This window comes from Rhinatrema bivittatum, chromosome 5 (assembly GCF_901001135.1).
Source record: "Rhinatrema bivittatum chromosome 5, aRhiBiv1.1, whole genome shotgun sequence".
NCBI classification, from domain to species: domain Eukaryota; kingdom Metazoa; phylum Chordata; class Amphibia; order Gymnophiona; family Rhinatrematidae; genus Rhinatrema; species Rhinatrema bivittatum.
Genome location: NC_042619.1, coordinates 3,812,994 through 3,829,391, shown reverse-complemented (window position 1 = coordinate 3,829,391; position 16,398 = coordinate 3,812,994). Strand labels below are relative to the sequence as shown.

The 16,398-nt window shown below is 41.9% G+C and overlaps 1 protein-coding gene across 2 annotated transcripts in view; it reads right to left on the bottom strand.

Moving 5' to 3' along the window:
- APBB1 (amyloid beta precursor protein binding family B member 1) overlaps positions 1-16,398 on the bottom strand; it is a 218,342-nt gene that overhangs the window by 65,027 nt on the left and 136,917 nt on the right. For both annotated transcript variants that reach the window (XM_029601910.1, XM_029601912.1), the window contains 3 exons: positions 10,919-10,979; positions 7,840-7,986; positions 4,486-4,613 (listed from right to left, as the gene is read on the bottom strand). In XM_029601910.1, coding sequence (XP_029457770.1) covers positions 4,486-4,613; positions 7,840-7,986; positions 10,919-10,979 — 336 coding nt within the window. The remainder of the gene's footprint in view (positions 1-4,485; positions 4,614-7,839; positions 7,987-10,918; positions 10,980-16,398) is intronic.

Genomic DNA, 16,398 nt, shown 5'->3' with positions numbered 1-16,398 from the left:
CTCCCGTTTCTAGGGATCTATTGAACAGGTCACACAGCGGGACCCGCCAGCACATCTCTGAGCTCCCTCAGTATCCTAGGATGAACCTCATCAGGCCCCATGGCTTTGTCCACTTTCAGTTTCCCCAGCTCTTCCCATACATTTTCTACTGTAAATGGAGTTACTTCTACTCCATTCCCCGCCAGTTTCTTATTAACTAGCGATGGTCCTTCTCCAGGGTCCTCTTTAGTGAACACAGAACTGAAGTATTCATTTAATATTTCTGCCATTTCTTCGTCTCTCTCCACACATTGATCCTTTCCACCTTTCAATTTCACTATACCAATTTGAACTTCTCTTTTCATTGATGTATAGAAAAATGTTTTGTCACCTCTCTTTACCTCCTTGGCAATCCTCTCTTCCGCTTGACCTTTTGCCGTCTTGATTACTTTCTTCGTCTCCCTCAGTTCTACCAGATATTCTTCTTTGTGCTCCTCCCTTTGGGATCTTTTATATTTCTTGAACGCTCTTCTTTTAGCCTTTATTTTGTCAGCCACCTCCTTTGAGAACCAGATAGGTTTAATTTTTCTTTTGCTTTTCTTTACTTTTCTAACATATAGATTAGTTGCCTTGGTAATTGCTCCTTTTAGTTTGGTCCACTGTTGTTCCACATCTCTCTTGTTCTCCCAGCCTTCTAGTTCTTCCCCATTTCAACAAAGTCCGTGTTTTTGAACTGGAAAACTTGGGTCTTTGTGCTTCTTTTCCGTATCCTTTTTGTGATATTAAACCATACCGTTTGATGATCACTGGTGCTGAGATGGGCGCCCATCTGGACATCAGAGACATTATCTCCATTAGTGAGCACTAAGTCGCGTATAGCTCCCTCTCTCGTGGGTTCCATTACCATTTGTTTGAACAAAGCTACTTGCAGGGAATCCACTATTTCTCTACTATTGTTAGATTCTGCAGATGGGATTCTCCAGTCTACATCTGGCATATTAAAGTCTCCAACGATCACCACTTCTCCCTTCTTTCCTATCTTTTGGATGTCTTCAACCAGATCTCTGTCCAGCTCTTCCTTTTGGTTTGGAGGCCTGTAAACCACTTCAATAAAAATGGATGTCCCATTTTTTTTTAGGTCGACTCATGGTGCTTCTTCATTGCCCCATCTTCCTTGCAGCTCAGATACTTGGATACTGTTTCTGACATAAAGAGCCACTCCTCCCCCTTTCCTATCCTCTCTGTCCTTCCTTAACAAGTTATAGCCTGGTATTGCCGTATCCCAGTCATGAGATTCTGTGAACCATGTCTCCGTGACAGCAACAACATCCAAGTCCGCCTCCACCATTAGGGCTTGCAGATCTGGGATTTTATTGCCCAAACTACGAGCATTTGTGCTCATAGCTTTCCAGCTTTTCTCGTTCATTACTACCAGTCAAAATAAATCCATATATGAGATGAAATCATCGTTGCAATCAGTAAAAGTAAATACATCTACAAATCTAAAATCAATTCCTAGATCTGAGATCATCAAACCAGGTTTTCAATTTGCGACGAAACCGTATTAAATCGGTTTCTTCCCTCAAAAACAGTGTAAGATCATTCCACAGCTTGGGCATAGTCATGGAAAATGATTTATTTTGCATTCTCACCTGCAGTCACACAGTACTAAAACGATGGACTCGGAAAAGCATAGTTTCAGACCCAGTAATTACAGTCCTGACATTATCCTAGGGAGGACTGGCTGGCTATATATAGGATGTTTGCTTCTTCTTTGAGCAAGCTTCCCTCCAATCCCACCATTTTCTACCACTTCCGAATAACAAATTAAATTCTCTTGCCCCTCCCCACTTTCATCGGGAAACTAAAGAGGCTCTCCACTCTTCCCCCTTATGAAGGAGACTGCAGAAGGCCCCCCTTCTCTTCCCCCCAAACACAAAGAAGCTATGAGTGTGTGACAGGGTAAAGTCATAAGGAAGTGAACGGCAATCTGGCCAATGCGGATCGGCTTCTCCCACTAGCACAGCAAGGGCATCTGCTACTTTAGCTCAGCAGCAGATTTCCTGGTTGGGAGCCAAAATGTTATAAGAACATATGTTTTGCTATGCTGGGTCAGACCAAAGATCCATCAAGCCCAGCATCCTGTTTCCAAAGTGAACAATACAGGTCACAAGTGCCTGGCAGGATAGTAGATTCTATGCTGCAAATGCCCAGGGATAAGCAGTGGATTTTCCCAAGTCTACCTTAATAATATTTAATAGATTTTTCTTCCAGGAGCTTGTCTAAATATTTTTTTAAATCCAGCTGCACTAACATTTTGCATCACATCCTCCAGCAATGATTTCCAGAGTTTAGTTATGCGTTGAGTAAAAAAGTATTTTCTCCTATTTGTCATAAATGTATTACCTAGTAACTTCATTGCATGTCCCCTAGGCATTGTACTTTCTTAAAGAGTAAACAACCAATTTGTGTTTACCCATTCCACGCCACTCATCATTTTATAGACCTCTATCATATCCCTGCCTCAGCTGTCTCTTCTCCAAGCCGAAGAGTCCTAACCTCTTTGGCTTTTCCTCATAGGGAAATCATTCCATCCCTTTCATCATTTTGGTTACCTATACCTTTTCTAATTCTGCTATATCTTTTTTTAAATGTAATGAGAACTGCAGACAATACTCAAGGTGCGGTCTCACTATGAAGCGATACACAGGCATTATGATATTCTCTATTTTATTTGCCATTCTTTTCCCAATAAATCCTAGCATTTTGTTTGTTTTCTTGGCCGCCACTGCATCCTGGGCAGAGGATTTCAACATATCCACGACGCCTAGATCCTTTTCCTAGGTGGTGACTGCCAATGTGGATTGTGTAGATATAATCTGGGGTCCTCTTCCCTATGTGCATCATTTTGCACTTGTCCACATTAAATGCCATGTACCCCAATCCTGCAAGGTACTCTTGTAATTTCTCATAGTCCTCTTGTGATTTAACAACGATGAATAATTTTGTATCATCAGCAAATTTAACCATCTCATTCATTATTACCATTTATAAATAAGTTAAACAGCAGCAGTCCCAGTACAGATCCCTTTCTCCAATGAGAAAATTGACCATTTAGCCCTACTTTCTGTTTTCTATTTTTTAACTAGATCTCGATCCACGATAAGACATTGTCGCTATCCCATGACTCAAGTCTCTTGTAAGATAATTTGTCAGATGCTTTCTGATCATCTAGATATACTATATTAACTGGCTCACCTTTATCCACGCCTTCAAAAAAATGTAGCAAATCAGAGAGACAAGACGTCCCTTTGTTAAACCCATTTGGGCTCGTCCCATTAAACTATGGCTATCTATATGTTCAGCAATTTGTTCTTCATAATAGATTCAATCATTTTAACCAGCACTGACATCAGGCTCACCAGCCTGTAATTTCCCGGATCACCTCTGGAACCCCTTTTAAAAACTGGCATTACAGTGGCCACCCTCCAATCTTCAGGTACCATCACTGATTTTAATAATAGATTACAGATTAATAATAACAGGTCAGCAATTTCATTTTTCAGTTCATTCAGGACTCTGGGATATATATACTATCTGGTCAAGGTAATTTGCTTCTCTTTAGTTTGTCAATTTACCCTTGTATATCTTCCAGGTTCACTGAGATTAGTTTCATTTTCTCTGAATCATCCTCTTTATATATCGCTTCTAGCATGGGTACCTGTCTTACATCCTCCTCAGTAAAAACTCAAAGAAATCATTTAATCTCTCTATTATGGCCTTCTCCTCTGTTAGTCACCTTTTGCCCCTCCATCATCTCATGGTCCAACTGACTCCTCGCTGGCTTTTTGCTTCAAATGTACCTGAAAAAGTTTTTATTATGAATTTTTTCTTCTTCCGCAAGCTTCTTTTCAAATTCTGTCTCAGCCTTCCTTATGAGTGCTTTGCATCTATCGTGCCAGTGCTTATGCTGTTTCCTGTTTTTTTCATTTGGATCCCTTTTCCATTATTGAAAAGATGTTCTCTCTCTATAATAGCCTCTTTCACCTCACCTTTAAACCATACCAGCAATCGTTTGACCTTTCTTCCACCTTTTTTGATTTGTGGCATACATCTAGTCTGAGCTTCTAAGATATTATAATTGAACAGTGTCCATGCCTAATGTGAAGTCTTAACTTTTGCAGTTGCTCTTTCAGATTTTTCCTAATGATTTTTCTCATTTTGTCAATTTCCCTTTTGAAAATTAAATTCTATTGCAGTAGATTTCCCTAATGTCCTCCATTCAGTTCAAATCCGGAGATTTCCAGTTAGAAAAATAGACCGTGGCATGCACAGCAAGTAATGAATCTTTAACAAAGAGCCAGCCCACGCTCCCTTATACAGAAAGGGTCCCCACCCCCCCTCCCCTTCCTTACAGGAGGTAGATGCTGAAGGCTCCCAACATTTCCCCCTCCCCCATGCTGAGAGGCTGTAATAAGCCCACCCTTCCCCTCTTTACAGACCTACCTCCCATTGTCCCGACCAACTCCCCAAACTCGAATGCTGACAATAGGTTGAGAATGCAGCAGTGTTTGCTCCAGGGGGTCCAACAGGTTCAAAGTGTCATTTTCCAGTACTAGCAGCATATTCTTACCCTGAAAAGAAAGAGAACACCCACAATTAGGTCTGGCGTGAGAGAGACTCTAGAAAGTGCAGTATGTACAGGGACACCCACATCATATCCTAACATCTACTCCAAACTGTACAGAGAGCGAAGGAAATGCAGTTTGTACAGAACTCCCAAACCACATTCTTGTCTTACAGACCAAGACCCTACCACTTTCACAGCAATCTTGACAGATGAGAACCCCCACCCCTGCCCACAGTCGAATCTGAGACAGCTAAGTTGCTTACCTGTAACACCTATTATTTGTAAGCAACTTACTATTTTGCTTGTCCACAGAGAAAGCTAAAGACCACACAAGCTTCGAAGAACTCTGTCTAAGCTGTGGTCTTAATGTAAAGCAGCATCTAGGAAGTAACGAGCAGTGTGTCACACTTTTGCCTGCTGTGCAGTCTTCCTGTGCCAAGGTTTGACCTGCTGCGCGGACTTCTTTCCACCAGGAGTCTTCAGTGAGCCTTGTTCACTACTTTGCCAATTATCTTGCCTTCTGCATGTTTGGCGCTTAACATCGTACAATGCCCAAACCTCAGCCATACTTAAGCCAGCCTGCTCAATGCCTATTCATTGGCCACTTTCTCTTGGTTATCCTGTCTTGCCTTGCCTTGTGGACTATCTAGGCCTTCTGCCTTGCTCTGTGGCCCCCTGGGCCTCTCTGCCTTACCTTACAGTCTCTTGGTTGCCGCATCTCAAAAAAGATATAGTTGCGATGGAGAAGGTACAGAGAAGGGCAAACAAAATGATAAAGGGGATGGAACAGCTCCTCTATGAGGAAAGGCTGAAGAGGTTAGGGCTGTTCAGCTTGGAGAAGAGACAGCTGAGGAGGGATATGATAGAGGCCTTTAAGATCATGAGAGGTCTTGAATGAGATGTGAATCGGTTATTTACTCTTTCAGATAATAGAAGGACTAGGGGGCACTCCATGAAGTTAGCAAGTAGCACATTTAAGACTAATCGGAGAAAATTCTTTTTCACTCAATGCTCAATTAAGCTCTGGAATTTGTTGCCAGAGGATGTGGTTAGTGCAGTTAGTGTAGCTGGGTTCAAAAAAGGTTTGGATAGGTTCTTGGAGGAGAAGTCCATTAAAGGCTATTAATCAAGTTTACTTAGGGAATAGCCACTGCTATTAATTGTATCAGTAGCATGGGATCTTCTTAGTGTTTGGGTACTTGCCAGGTTCTTGTGGCCTGGTTTGGCCTCTGTTGGAAACAGGATGCTGGGCTTGATGGACCCTTGGTTTGACCCAGCATGGCAATTTCGTATGTTATGTTCTGGGTTTAAAAAAGGTTTGGAGAAGTTCCTGGAGAAGTCTACAAACTGTTGTTAACCAAGCAGACTTAAGTGATAGTCACTACTTATCACTGTGCTACAGGAGCATGGGATCTATTTACTGTATCCTGGATTGGCCATTGCTGGAAACACAATACTGGACTTGATAGACCTTCGGTCTTACCCAGTATGGCAAATTCTTAAGTTCTTAACAACTTTGAATAATTTCATATCATCTACAAATTTGATCCCCTCACTGTTTCCTGTCTTAACCAGCTTCCAATCCCTATAGGACACTGCCTTTTATCCCATGACATTTTAATTTCCTGAGGAGTATCTAATGGAAGACTTTGCCAAATGTCTTCAGAAAATCCAAACTTATTATGTCAACCTTTATCTACATGCTTATTTACTTCTTCATATAAAATCGAATAGACTTATAAAAAAAGACTTCCCTTTGTTAAAACCATGTTGATTGTTCCCCATTATACTATGTCTACCTATATGGCCAGTGATTTTGTTCTTAAGAATAGCTTCTACTCTTTTGTCCAGCACCAACATCAAGTTCACAGGTCTATAGCTTCCCAGTTCATCCCTGAAGCCTTTTTTAAAATCTGGCATCACACTGGCCACCCCCCAGTCTTCAGGTATTGTAGTGGTTTTAAATGATAGGTTGCCAAACACCAGAAACAGGTCTGCAATGTTATGTTTGAGCTCATTTAGAACTCTGGTGTAAATACCATACAGTCCCGGTGATTTGTTACTCTCCAGTTTTTCAGTTATATCTATTATATCCACCATTATTAGAGAATCCTCGCCATCCAAGAATACTTCAGGTGTGGGCATGTTCCTGACATCCTGCTCAGTAAAGCCCAAGGCAAAGAATTCATGCAGTTTTTCTGCCATTTCCATATTTCTCCCTGAGCATCCCCTTTTCCCCCTCATCATCTAGTAACCCAAATAACTTTCTCACAGGTTTCTCTCTTTAAATGTACTTGAAAAAGCTTTTATTAGATTTTGCCTCACTGGCATGCTTTTCTCAAATTCTCTCCTGGCTTATCTTATTGCTGTTCTACATCTACCTTGTCAGGGCTTATGCTCTTGCCTATTTTCTTCCAATTCGGAATAATACCTTTTTAACTTTAACTGCCTCTTATCTCACCATTAAACCCATACTGGCAGTTGTTTGGCTTTCCTTCAGTCTTTTCTATTGTATGGAATACATTTTATCTGGGCTTCCAAGATGGTATTTTTAAACAATGTCCACACCTCATACAAACTTTATCCTTTGCAACTGCGCTTTTTAGTTTTATTTACTTTTTTTTGCTAATTTTCCCATTCTGTCACAGTCGCCCTTTTTAAAGTTATATGCCACTGCACTAGTTTTACTTAAGGCCCTCTCTCCCATGATTATGTCAACTTTCATCGCATTATGTATTTATTTATTTGATTTATATTCTCTCTCTCAGGCACCTCAAAGCAGATTACATTTCAGTACTATAGGTATTTCTCTGCCTCCGGGGGGCTCACAATCTAATTTTGTACCTGAGACAAGGGGGGATGAAGTGACTTGCCCAAGGTCACAAGGAGCAGCAGTGGAATTATCCTCACTGTTGTTTAATGGCCCTACCACAGTAACCCCTTGTATCAGGTCATGTTCCACCAAGAACTAGATCTGAAGTAGCTGCCCCTCTTGTTGGTTCTAGAACCAGCTGCTCCGTGAAGCAGTCATTGATAGCATCAAGAAGCTTTACATCCTAGCATGTCCTGATGCCTCCAGTCTCGAGCAAGGACTACTCCCCACCCCCATGCAGTGACAGCACAGGGACTCACTCACCCCCACCCACCCACCCAGTCCAGTATCAGGCAATGACAGAACAGGGACTCACCTCCCCTCCCCCGTTTCAGGCAGTAACAGCACAGGGACTTACCTCCCCCCAGTCCTTGGCAGGATCCTGCTGGTTTTGCTTGTGGAAGGATAACTGGCGAATGCAGTTATTCACTGCTACACTGCTCTTTCCTGGAGCAAGCTCCTCTTCTGTCATTTCCACCCAGCCTAGCAAGCGTACTGAGAAACACTGCAGAAAGAAAGTGTGTAAAAGTTTTACATTTTTGCTTTTACTATTCCAATAATGCCTGTAGCTCTATTGCACTTCTGAACCACACATCTCTGCAAGACCCATAAACTCTGCGCTGAAGCATTACTTCCTCAACTGTCTATACAGCCTCACACCTCCTACAGCATGACACAGCCCCCTCGGCTGTCTATAGAATCTTCCAGATACCCCTCCAGACCATGACTTAACTCCTTCACCTTTCTATACAACCTTCCTCATGCATCCCACAATATGATACACACAACACAACATGATACACACAACACATTAAAACTAAACATGGACAGAATTGATCTATTTACCCACAGTTCCTGATTCACATCATAAACCACCTCAATCTTTTACATTTGAAAATCAAACCATGACTATCAAACCATTTGCAAAAAAATTTAGGAATGCTCATTGATTCCCGATTATCCCTATCCAAAAACATTTCTGAAGTAGTGAAAAGATCATTTTTTAAGATACACATGTTGAAAAAAATAAAACCCTTACTACTACCAAAAGATTTTCGATCTGTTACCCATGCCATGCCTATACTCCCACGCCCGTCCCGCCTCCTCCCCTCTCCCCCCTCCCCCTCCCTTTTCTGCTCACAGCCCCCCCATCGCCCTCCATGCCTATGACCCATTACTCGTCCACTTAACTCACCCCCCCTTGTATTATTATTGTACATATTCTATATTTTTGTACTTAATTATGTTTCGCGTTTACTGATTGTACAGCAAAGATCCTGGTTACCTCCCTCCCGCCCCCCCTCCTCCCCCTGTTCTAATATCAGTTTCATTGTAAAGCCCTGTTGGCTACTTTCTTGTTCCATGCAAACCGATGTGATGTTTTCTTAACGAATGTCGGTATACAAAAACTTTAAATAAATAAATAAATGAATGAATGAATGAATGAATGAATGAATAATATTGTCCGCACTAGACTACTGTAGTGCTTTACATTTTGGATTGCCTCAAAGCTCACTTCAGCCACTGCAGCTTGTTCAGAACACAACAGCTCGCATGCTTTGTAATGCCACACGCAGAGACCATATCACACCAATTTTGTATCACTTACACTGGCTTCCTTTATCATTCCGCATTTCATATAAAATTGTATCCACAATTCACAATTTAATACACAACCCTAATTCAATATGGTTATGTTCTATGTTAAGATTATACAAGCCCAATCGACAGCTTAGATCCATAGATAAATGTATGCTGGAAATCCCAACAATAAAAACCGCAAGTTTGGCATTAACCAGAAAAAGAGCTTTTTCTGTTGCAGGACCGATTCTGTGGAACTCAATTCCTGAACACATCCGATTAACAGTCAACCGTAACGAGTTTAAAAGAGCATTAAAAACGTATCTATTTACCTGTGCATATAATATAACTGAATGACCTTTTCAGTATCTGTGACATTCATCAATACCTGAATGACCTTTTCAGTATCTGTGACATTCATCAATACCTGAATGACTATTTCAATATCTGTGACATTCATCAATAACTGTTGCAAGGTAATTATTATGTAATGATTTTTCATGTATGCTATGACCTTTATGTTACGTATGACGCTATTGTGCATGTTTTAATTCTTGTGAACCGCTAAGATGGATAGACTACTACCCCTAGGGGTAGATTTTCTAAATTTGCGCGATCGCGTACTTTTGTTCGCGCACCAGGTGCAAACAAAAGTACGCTGGATTTTATAAGATACGCGCGTAGCCGGCCCGGGGGCTGGTCCGGAGGCCTCAACCACGCCCCCGGGCCGACGCCACGCCCCCAGGCACGCCCCCGAAATGCTGCGTCTTTTCGGGAACGCCCCCGACACGCCCTCTCCCCGTCCCTTTGACAAAGGCCCGAGACTTACGCGCGTCCCGGGGCTCTGCGCGCGCCGGCGGCCTATGCAAAATTGGTGCGCCGGCGCACGAGGGCCCTGCGCGCGCAGGGCATTTAAAATCCGCCCCCTAGTGCGGTATATAAAAACTTTTAAATAAATAAAAATAAATAAATGATACTACCATCATCAGCTTATACAATCTTCCTCATATCAAGACTGCTCACTTACCCATCTGTAAACCTCTCTCTCACATACCACATCATCTATTTCATACCCCTCTAAACAAACATTTGTAAACTTTTACATAGAAATGTGATTGGAGAAAAAGAAGGTATGGCCCCATCTAGCTTGCCCATCTGTCCAATTAATTTAACATTATAATTCCCATCACTTCCTTAGAGATCCCCTGCTTTCCTGAATTCAGATACTGTTTTTGCTTCACCACTTCCACTGGGAGGCTGTTCCAGGCATCCATCACCCTCTCTATTAAAAAATATTTCCTAAGATTACTCCTGAGTCTACTCCCTTTCAACCTCATCTCATGATTCCTTGTTCTAGAGCCTCCTTTCCAGTGAAAAAAATGCTCCCCGCCTATGCATGGAAACCTTTGGGATATTTGACTGTCTCTATCCTATCTCCCCTTTCCTCTAGGGTCTTCATGTTTAGATCTTTAAGTCTCTCCCCATGTGCCATAGAATGAAGACCACTGACCATGTTAGCAGCTCCCTCTGGAGCGACTCCATCCTGTTTATATCCTTTTGAAGGTGGGGTCTCCAGAATTGTACTCAGTATTCCCAGTGAGGTCTCACCAGGGACCTATACAGGGGCAATATCACCTCCCTTTTCTGCTGACCCTTCCTCTCCCTGTGCAGCCAAGCAGCTTTCTGGCTTTTACCATCGCTTTTTCCACCTGTTTGATTTTTTTGCACTGTGACAATATTCCCTCATCTTTATGTAACCACATCTGCAAAAATGTGTTCAATTACCTGTCTGTACAACCTGTGTCACATTTATTGAACTGTGCTTCTTCTATCTCAGAAGCCTGCAAGGTTTTTACCTTAGATTCTTGTTCATTGCTTATCAATGGCTGCTGTTCTTCATCTTTGCAGTGATCAGAACTGAAAGAGAAAATATATAAATCCAAGATAAGAAGGGAAATCAAAAGGTAGACAAATAGGAATTTTAACTTCCCATGTCAGTTAACCAGGTTTGCAAAATAAGATGGATAGCATTCATGCTCAGCATGTAATTTGTCTTTTCCTATAAGAACCATCACTTGCTGTCACAGTGTGAGAGGAACTAGCTTGCACCCTCATGTGTCATCATCTTTTTCAATCTACATGATTTAGACGGGAGGGAATGACTCCAGAGGGAGTGCTGACAGCAGAACCTTCACCTGCTGGTGTTGAGTTGGATTTGCTGGAAAAGAGGACTGAGCTTGATGGACCTTTGGTCTAACCCTGTATGGCAACTCTTCTGTTATGTTCACTGATTCAACATTTACTCTGTTTGCTCATAACCAATAATGTGCCACCAGGTTTGGCTTGTTGATTGGTCCAATTTTATGTTAAGTAATGGTCCTTTCACAAAATCACTGAACATGGAGAAAGAAGGAACATTCAAGCTAAGAGAACTACCATGAGAAGACGCCTAGAAGTTTTTGGATGCCACAAAAAAAAAAAAAAAAAGGCTCTCCTGATGCAGGATATCTATTTTGAAACACAGACCATGTTGGGATCATATCACATTCAAAAAAAGTTCAGTTGTAGTGCTTTGGGATTATGGCATTTAAAAAAAGTCTGTCTTATTAATTCTTTGGGGAATTATAATTTAGCCACACAGTTTTTCAGTGAATTTTTAAGTTTCAAGGGGAATATTGTTTAATTTTATTCTGCATAAAAAGAATACATTGAGATAAGATAGGAGTATAGCAAACGGAACCCTTTCTTGGCGGATGGCAGATACATACGCATCGAGAGAAATAATGAAAATAATAATACAAATGTTTGATATGTGGTAGATTTTGTATTGAATAAAAAAGATTGTAATATGAAAATTGTGAGTAAAATCATGTTATTGTGAGATTAGATATAATATCAGATTCGGGAAGTGAACATATGTTAGTGAAGAATACAAAAACATATTGTGTGCAACCCCTATAATGTTATGGTGAGATATATTGAAGGGCCATAAATAAATGTATAAATAGGGCTGTCCTCACACTTCTTGTTCCTCTTTCCTTTCTGTGGGGGTGAAGGCTATCCTTCTTGGCACAGGCAGTAGCGTTTTCTCCTGTGTGCGCGCTACCATAGCTCTTGGGAGCAGGTACACTGACAAATCACTGGATGGGTTTCAAATTATAGTTTACTGTAATTCCTTATAATAGAATCAAAAGATGCAATACAAAGTGTCCAGATACTTCCAGTGCTCCCAGATTCACATGAGACAGGATTTGAGTACTCTGAGTGTGGAAATGTCCCTCCAGGCAGGGGCTTGAAACCGGGGTATCCTCCTTGGTAAGGAGGACCCCTTGCCACAATACCTGAGGTCCATGTTGAATCCTGACTTCATCTGGCAGTGTCCTGTTGTCCTGGGGTGGAAACTTTGGCTGGGGATCTCCTGATGTTTCTGCTGTGATGATTCCTCTTCAAAAGACAAAGGCCTACATTGGAGACAGTTACTCGAAGTCTCCAGTTCAGGGAAAAGGAAGAGGCAGAAAAAATCTCCTTTTCCCCAAGAATGGAAAAAATACAACTTGCAAACTAGAATTAGGATCTCTTTCCATACTGGGTACTGCAACCTCTCCTTATGCTGGTCAGGAGAAATGCACAGCCCCTCCTGACCATCCTGAGCAGGGGATTCATCCTTCCAGACATGGAACGGATCAAAAAGGTGGAGATAAACTACAAACTGCAAGAGGAGGAAATGACATCACGAAGGCAAATGGCGGCTTGAATGGGAAGCTCCAGCCCCCAACAATCGGATTCCCTCTCTGAGCTAAACAAGCCCCAGACTCAGACACAGATCCTCACCGAACAGAGATGTTGGTGCGCAAAAAAATGCCCGATTTGAAACAGTTCTCCTATGAATTACCGGTAGCGAAAAATCTTGGAGATCATGCTGAGGGGGAGAGAGCGAGAAAATGGTGGCAATCTGGCAAGACCTGCGCTGGGAGATGAAGTGAATCGCGAGAGCGACCTGAGAACAGAAGACTTACTCTCTAGGGAGGACTTTCAAAGGTGGTTCGGAGACTTCATGCTGATATGGGCCAATTAAAACAAGAACTTAAAACTATTGTATCAGACCTAAGAAATGAGTGTACTGAGCTGGGGAACCGCGTGGAAGCAATTGAGCAGCAAGAGGAACAGGATACAATAACTGATGGAGGTGCATGAAATACAAAGCTTATGTGAAGACAACAGTAAGCTAAGGGACTGGGTCGAAGATCTGGAAAACCGATCCAGAAGGGGCAACCTGCGCTTTAGAAGGGTTCCAGAAGAACCAGTATACCTAGACTGCCAAAAGATAGTTCTTGACATATGTGGATACATACTAAATCCTGCAGAGATGGAAGAACCAGCTAAAATCAAACTGGAGAGAGCGCATCATGAAATGGCCAGCTTTGTGACATAGCACTATGCTTTCATGAGTATGTTGTGAAAGAGCATATTTTGGCTCAAGCAAGACAAAATAGAATTGTTCCAAGATCTGTCATCGGTGACCATAAAGAAAAGGAGAGACTTCCGGGAGGTTGTACAGGTGCAGCGAACCGGTAGCCATAGATACAAGTGGCTTTTCCCGTTCGGACTAAATGTCACCATCAATGGAATATCATCCAGAGTACGCACAGTGGAAGAAGCCTTGAAGATCATGCAGGCAGCTGGCTTACAAGTGGGCGTGGGCTCAAAACTGCGACCCCCCAGTGTTTCATCAAGAAAAGATCCCAGTGTCAGATGGCAAAGGGTCCAGCAAGGAGGGAAGAGACTACGCAGACAATCGGACGGTTCAACTCCCCATCGAGACAACAAGACCTGAAGGTCGAACCAGTGGAGAATCTGAACCTTCATGCATATGGGTGGCTGAGTTTCAATTGCCAGGGCTTGCAGGCCTAAGTTTGATGGTTTCTAACATCACTGATGGAGAAATTACTTACCTGATAATTTTGTTTTCCTTAGTGTAGGCAGATGGACTCAGGACCAATAACTGAGTTACCCTCCCTCGAGCCAAAGAGGAGTAATGGCAAGGGTATTACATGACAACATGAAACAACAATAAAAACCACAATTTCCTAGCGTATAGCCAGATGGACTCAGGACCAATGGGTATTGTGCTCTCCTGATAGCAGATGGGAGATGGAGTCAGATTTCAAAACAGCCCTTTTAGGGGATAGTGAATTACCTATTGTACACCGATGTGATATCTCTTTTTGAAATGAACATCGGTATATAAAAATCGTAAATAAATAAATAAATATACCCGTGCAGCATGCTTAGCTCTTCAATATTTTCTTCGAAAAGCCAGTGTGGATATATGTTGCTTATTACTTGATTACACTTGATTAAACCTGAACTGGTTCAACTGATTATATATATCTATAACATTTTTGGACTGGAGATTGTCAGTGCATTCAAACAATAAACACCGACACCTGGGTAACTGTGGGTCTATTGAACTAGAGGTAGGCCGTGGCTTACCCATACTTGCTCAGTCTAGAGATTTGATATCCGAGGTTCTCAGTTTCTGGAGCAACCGTGGGCGGGATGCTGAGTCCATCTGTCTTTCTTGTAAATGTTACACTATTCTCTTTTGGACAGTGTCCGCATCTGCTATGGGAGACGGAGAAATACTGAAGAGCTAAGCATGCTGCATGGGTATACGTAGGCTGACGTCAGCTTTGAAATCTGACTCCGTCGCCCATCTGCTATCAGAAGAGCACAATACCCATTGGTCCTAAGTCCATCTGGCTACACGCTAGGAAATTGTGGTTTTTATTGTTTCTTCATGTTGTCATGTAATACCCTTGCCATTACTCCTCTTTGGCTCGAGGGAGGGTAACTCAGTTTAATATATAATTTGCTTAGGGGGCTGGGAAATTTCGTGGGTTGCTAGGAGTACTTGTGTTGTCATTGCTCTAGGAGAAGAATGGTGTATCAGCTGTAGGGTAAGGTAAGTTGGGGTGGTGAGTCGGGTGGGAATAGGTTGTATTATAGATGGCATTCTGTTTTCACCTTCATGGGATTGGCAACTTATGAGAGCTGAGCAACAGAAATCCAATTTAGCTTTGATTGGGAACAGAATGGATGTATCTCTTGTTATTGGGGCATTGCTGAGGAGTTGGGAGGAGAGTCTCAGATTGGAAAGATGGGTGCCCTGAAATTTTTGTCTTGGAATGTCAAAGGTCTCAATACTCATGTCAAACGTAAGAAACTGATACAAATTGCAGTACGAATGAAGGGTGATGTCTTCTTATGTCAGGAAACTTATTTGAGAAAAAATATGAAAGATTAATGTCTACTCATCATTACCCTGTGCAATATTTTGCATCCACCTCTAAAATTTCTAAGTACAGCGGAGTGGGGATCCTTTTTTCACAAAATGTGGTAGTGGATGTAATTTCAGTTGTGAGAGATATGGAAAGCAGATACTTAATGAAATTTAAATTGGGAAAAGATACCTACACTATAGTCAACATCTATCAGGTGACCTTTTTAGAGAAGTTATCATCTGTTATGAAACAATGGGCAGAAGGTTATCTTATACTTGCAGGAGACTTCAGCATTACAAGCTACCCATACCTGGATAACAGTAGGGGCACGGGTGGGGTAATTAAATCCAGTAGGCAGGCCTTGAAGGCCCTTTCAGCTGAATGGGACCTTGTAGACGCATGGAGGCTGTTTCATCCCTTTGAGCAAAATACCACCTTTTTTTCTAAGGCACACAGTGTTTACTCCCGGACTGATTTTTTTCTAATCGATAAAGCCTTAGTCAACAAAGGGGATTAACGAGATCACTTGGCGAGACCATGCCGTGGTCTGGGTTACCTTCTCAAGTTTGGGAGGTACTTCGGGGCAAGGGGCCTGGAGACTAAATGAAAGCATTTTGGAGGATAAGACCTTTTGCATCAGGCTGCAACAGGAAATGGAAGGCTATTTACTAGACAATGATAATGAGGAGCTTTCAGTGGGCATATTATGGGATTGCTTTAAAGAGGTAGCTCGGGGTAAACTAATAGCGAGCACTTCATTTTTGAAGAAAGCAAAGGAGGAGTGTCGATTAAAATTACTGGGGAGTATAGCCAAATTAGAAATCCGTCATAAAAGACAAGTAGACGCTCAGCTGGGTAAACAATTGGAAAAGCTTAGGGGTGAATTAAAGGATTTGGATATGGAGGATATCTTGTTTCAAATGGATAGGGTGAAACAGGAGTTCTTCGAGGGAGGAAACAAAGCCAGTAGGCTTCTGGCTCGGAAATTAAAGACTAGGAATATGCAAAATCAGACACTTAAAATTAAGGGTAGAAACAGGAAAATTGTGTCT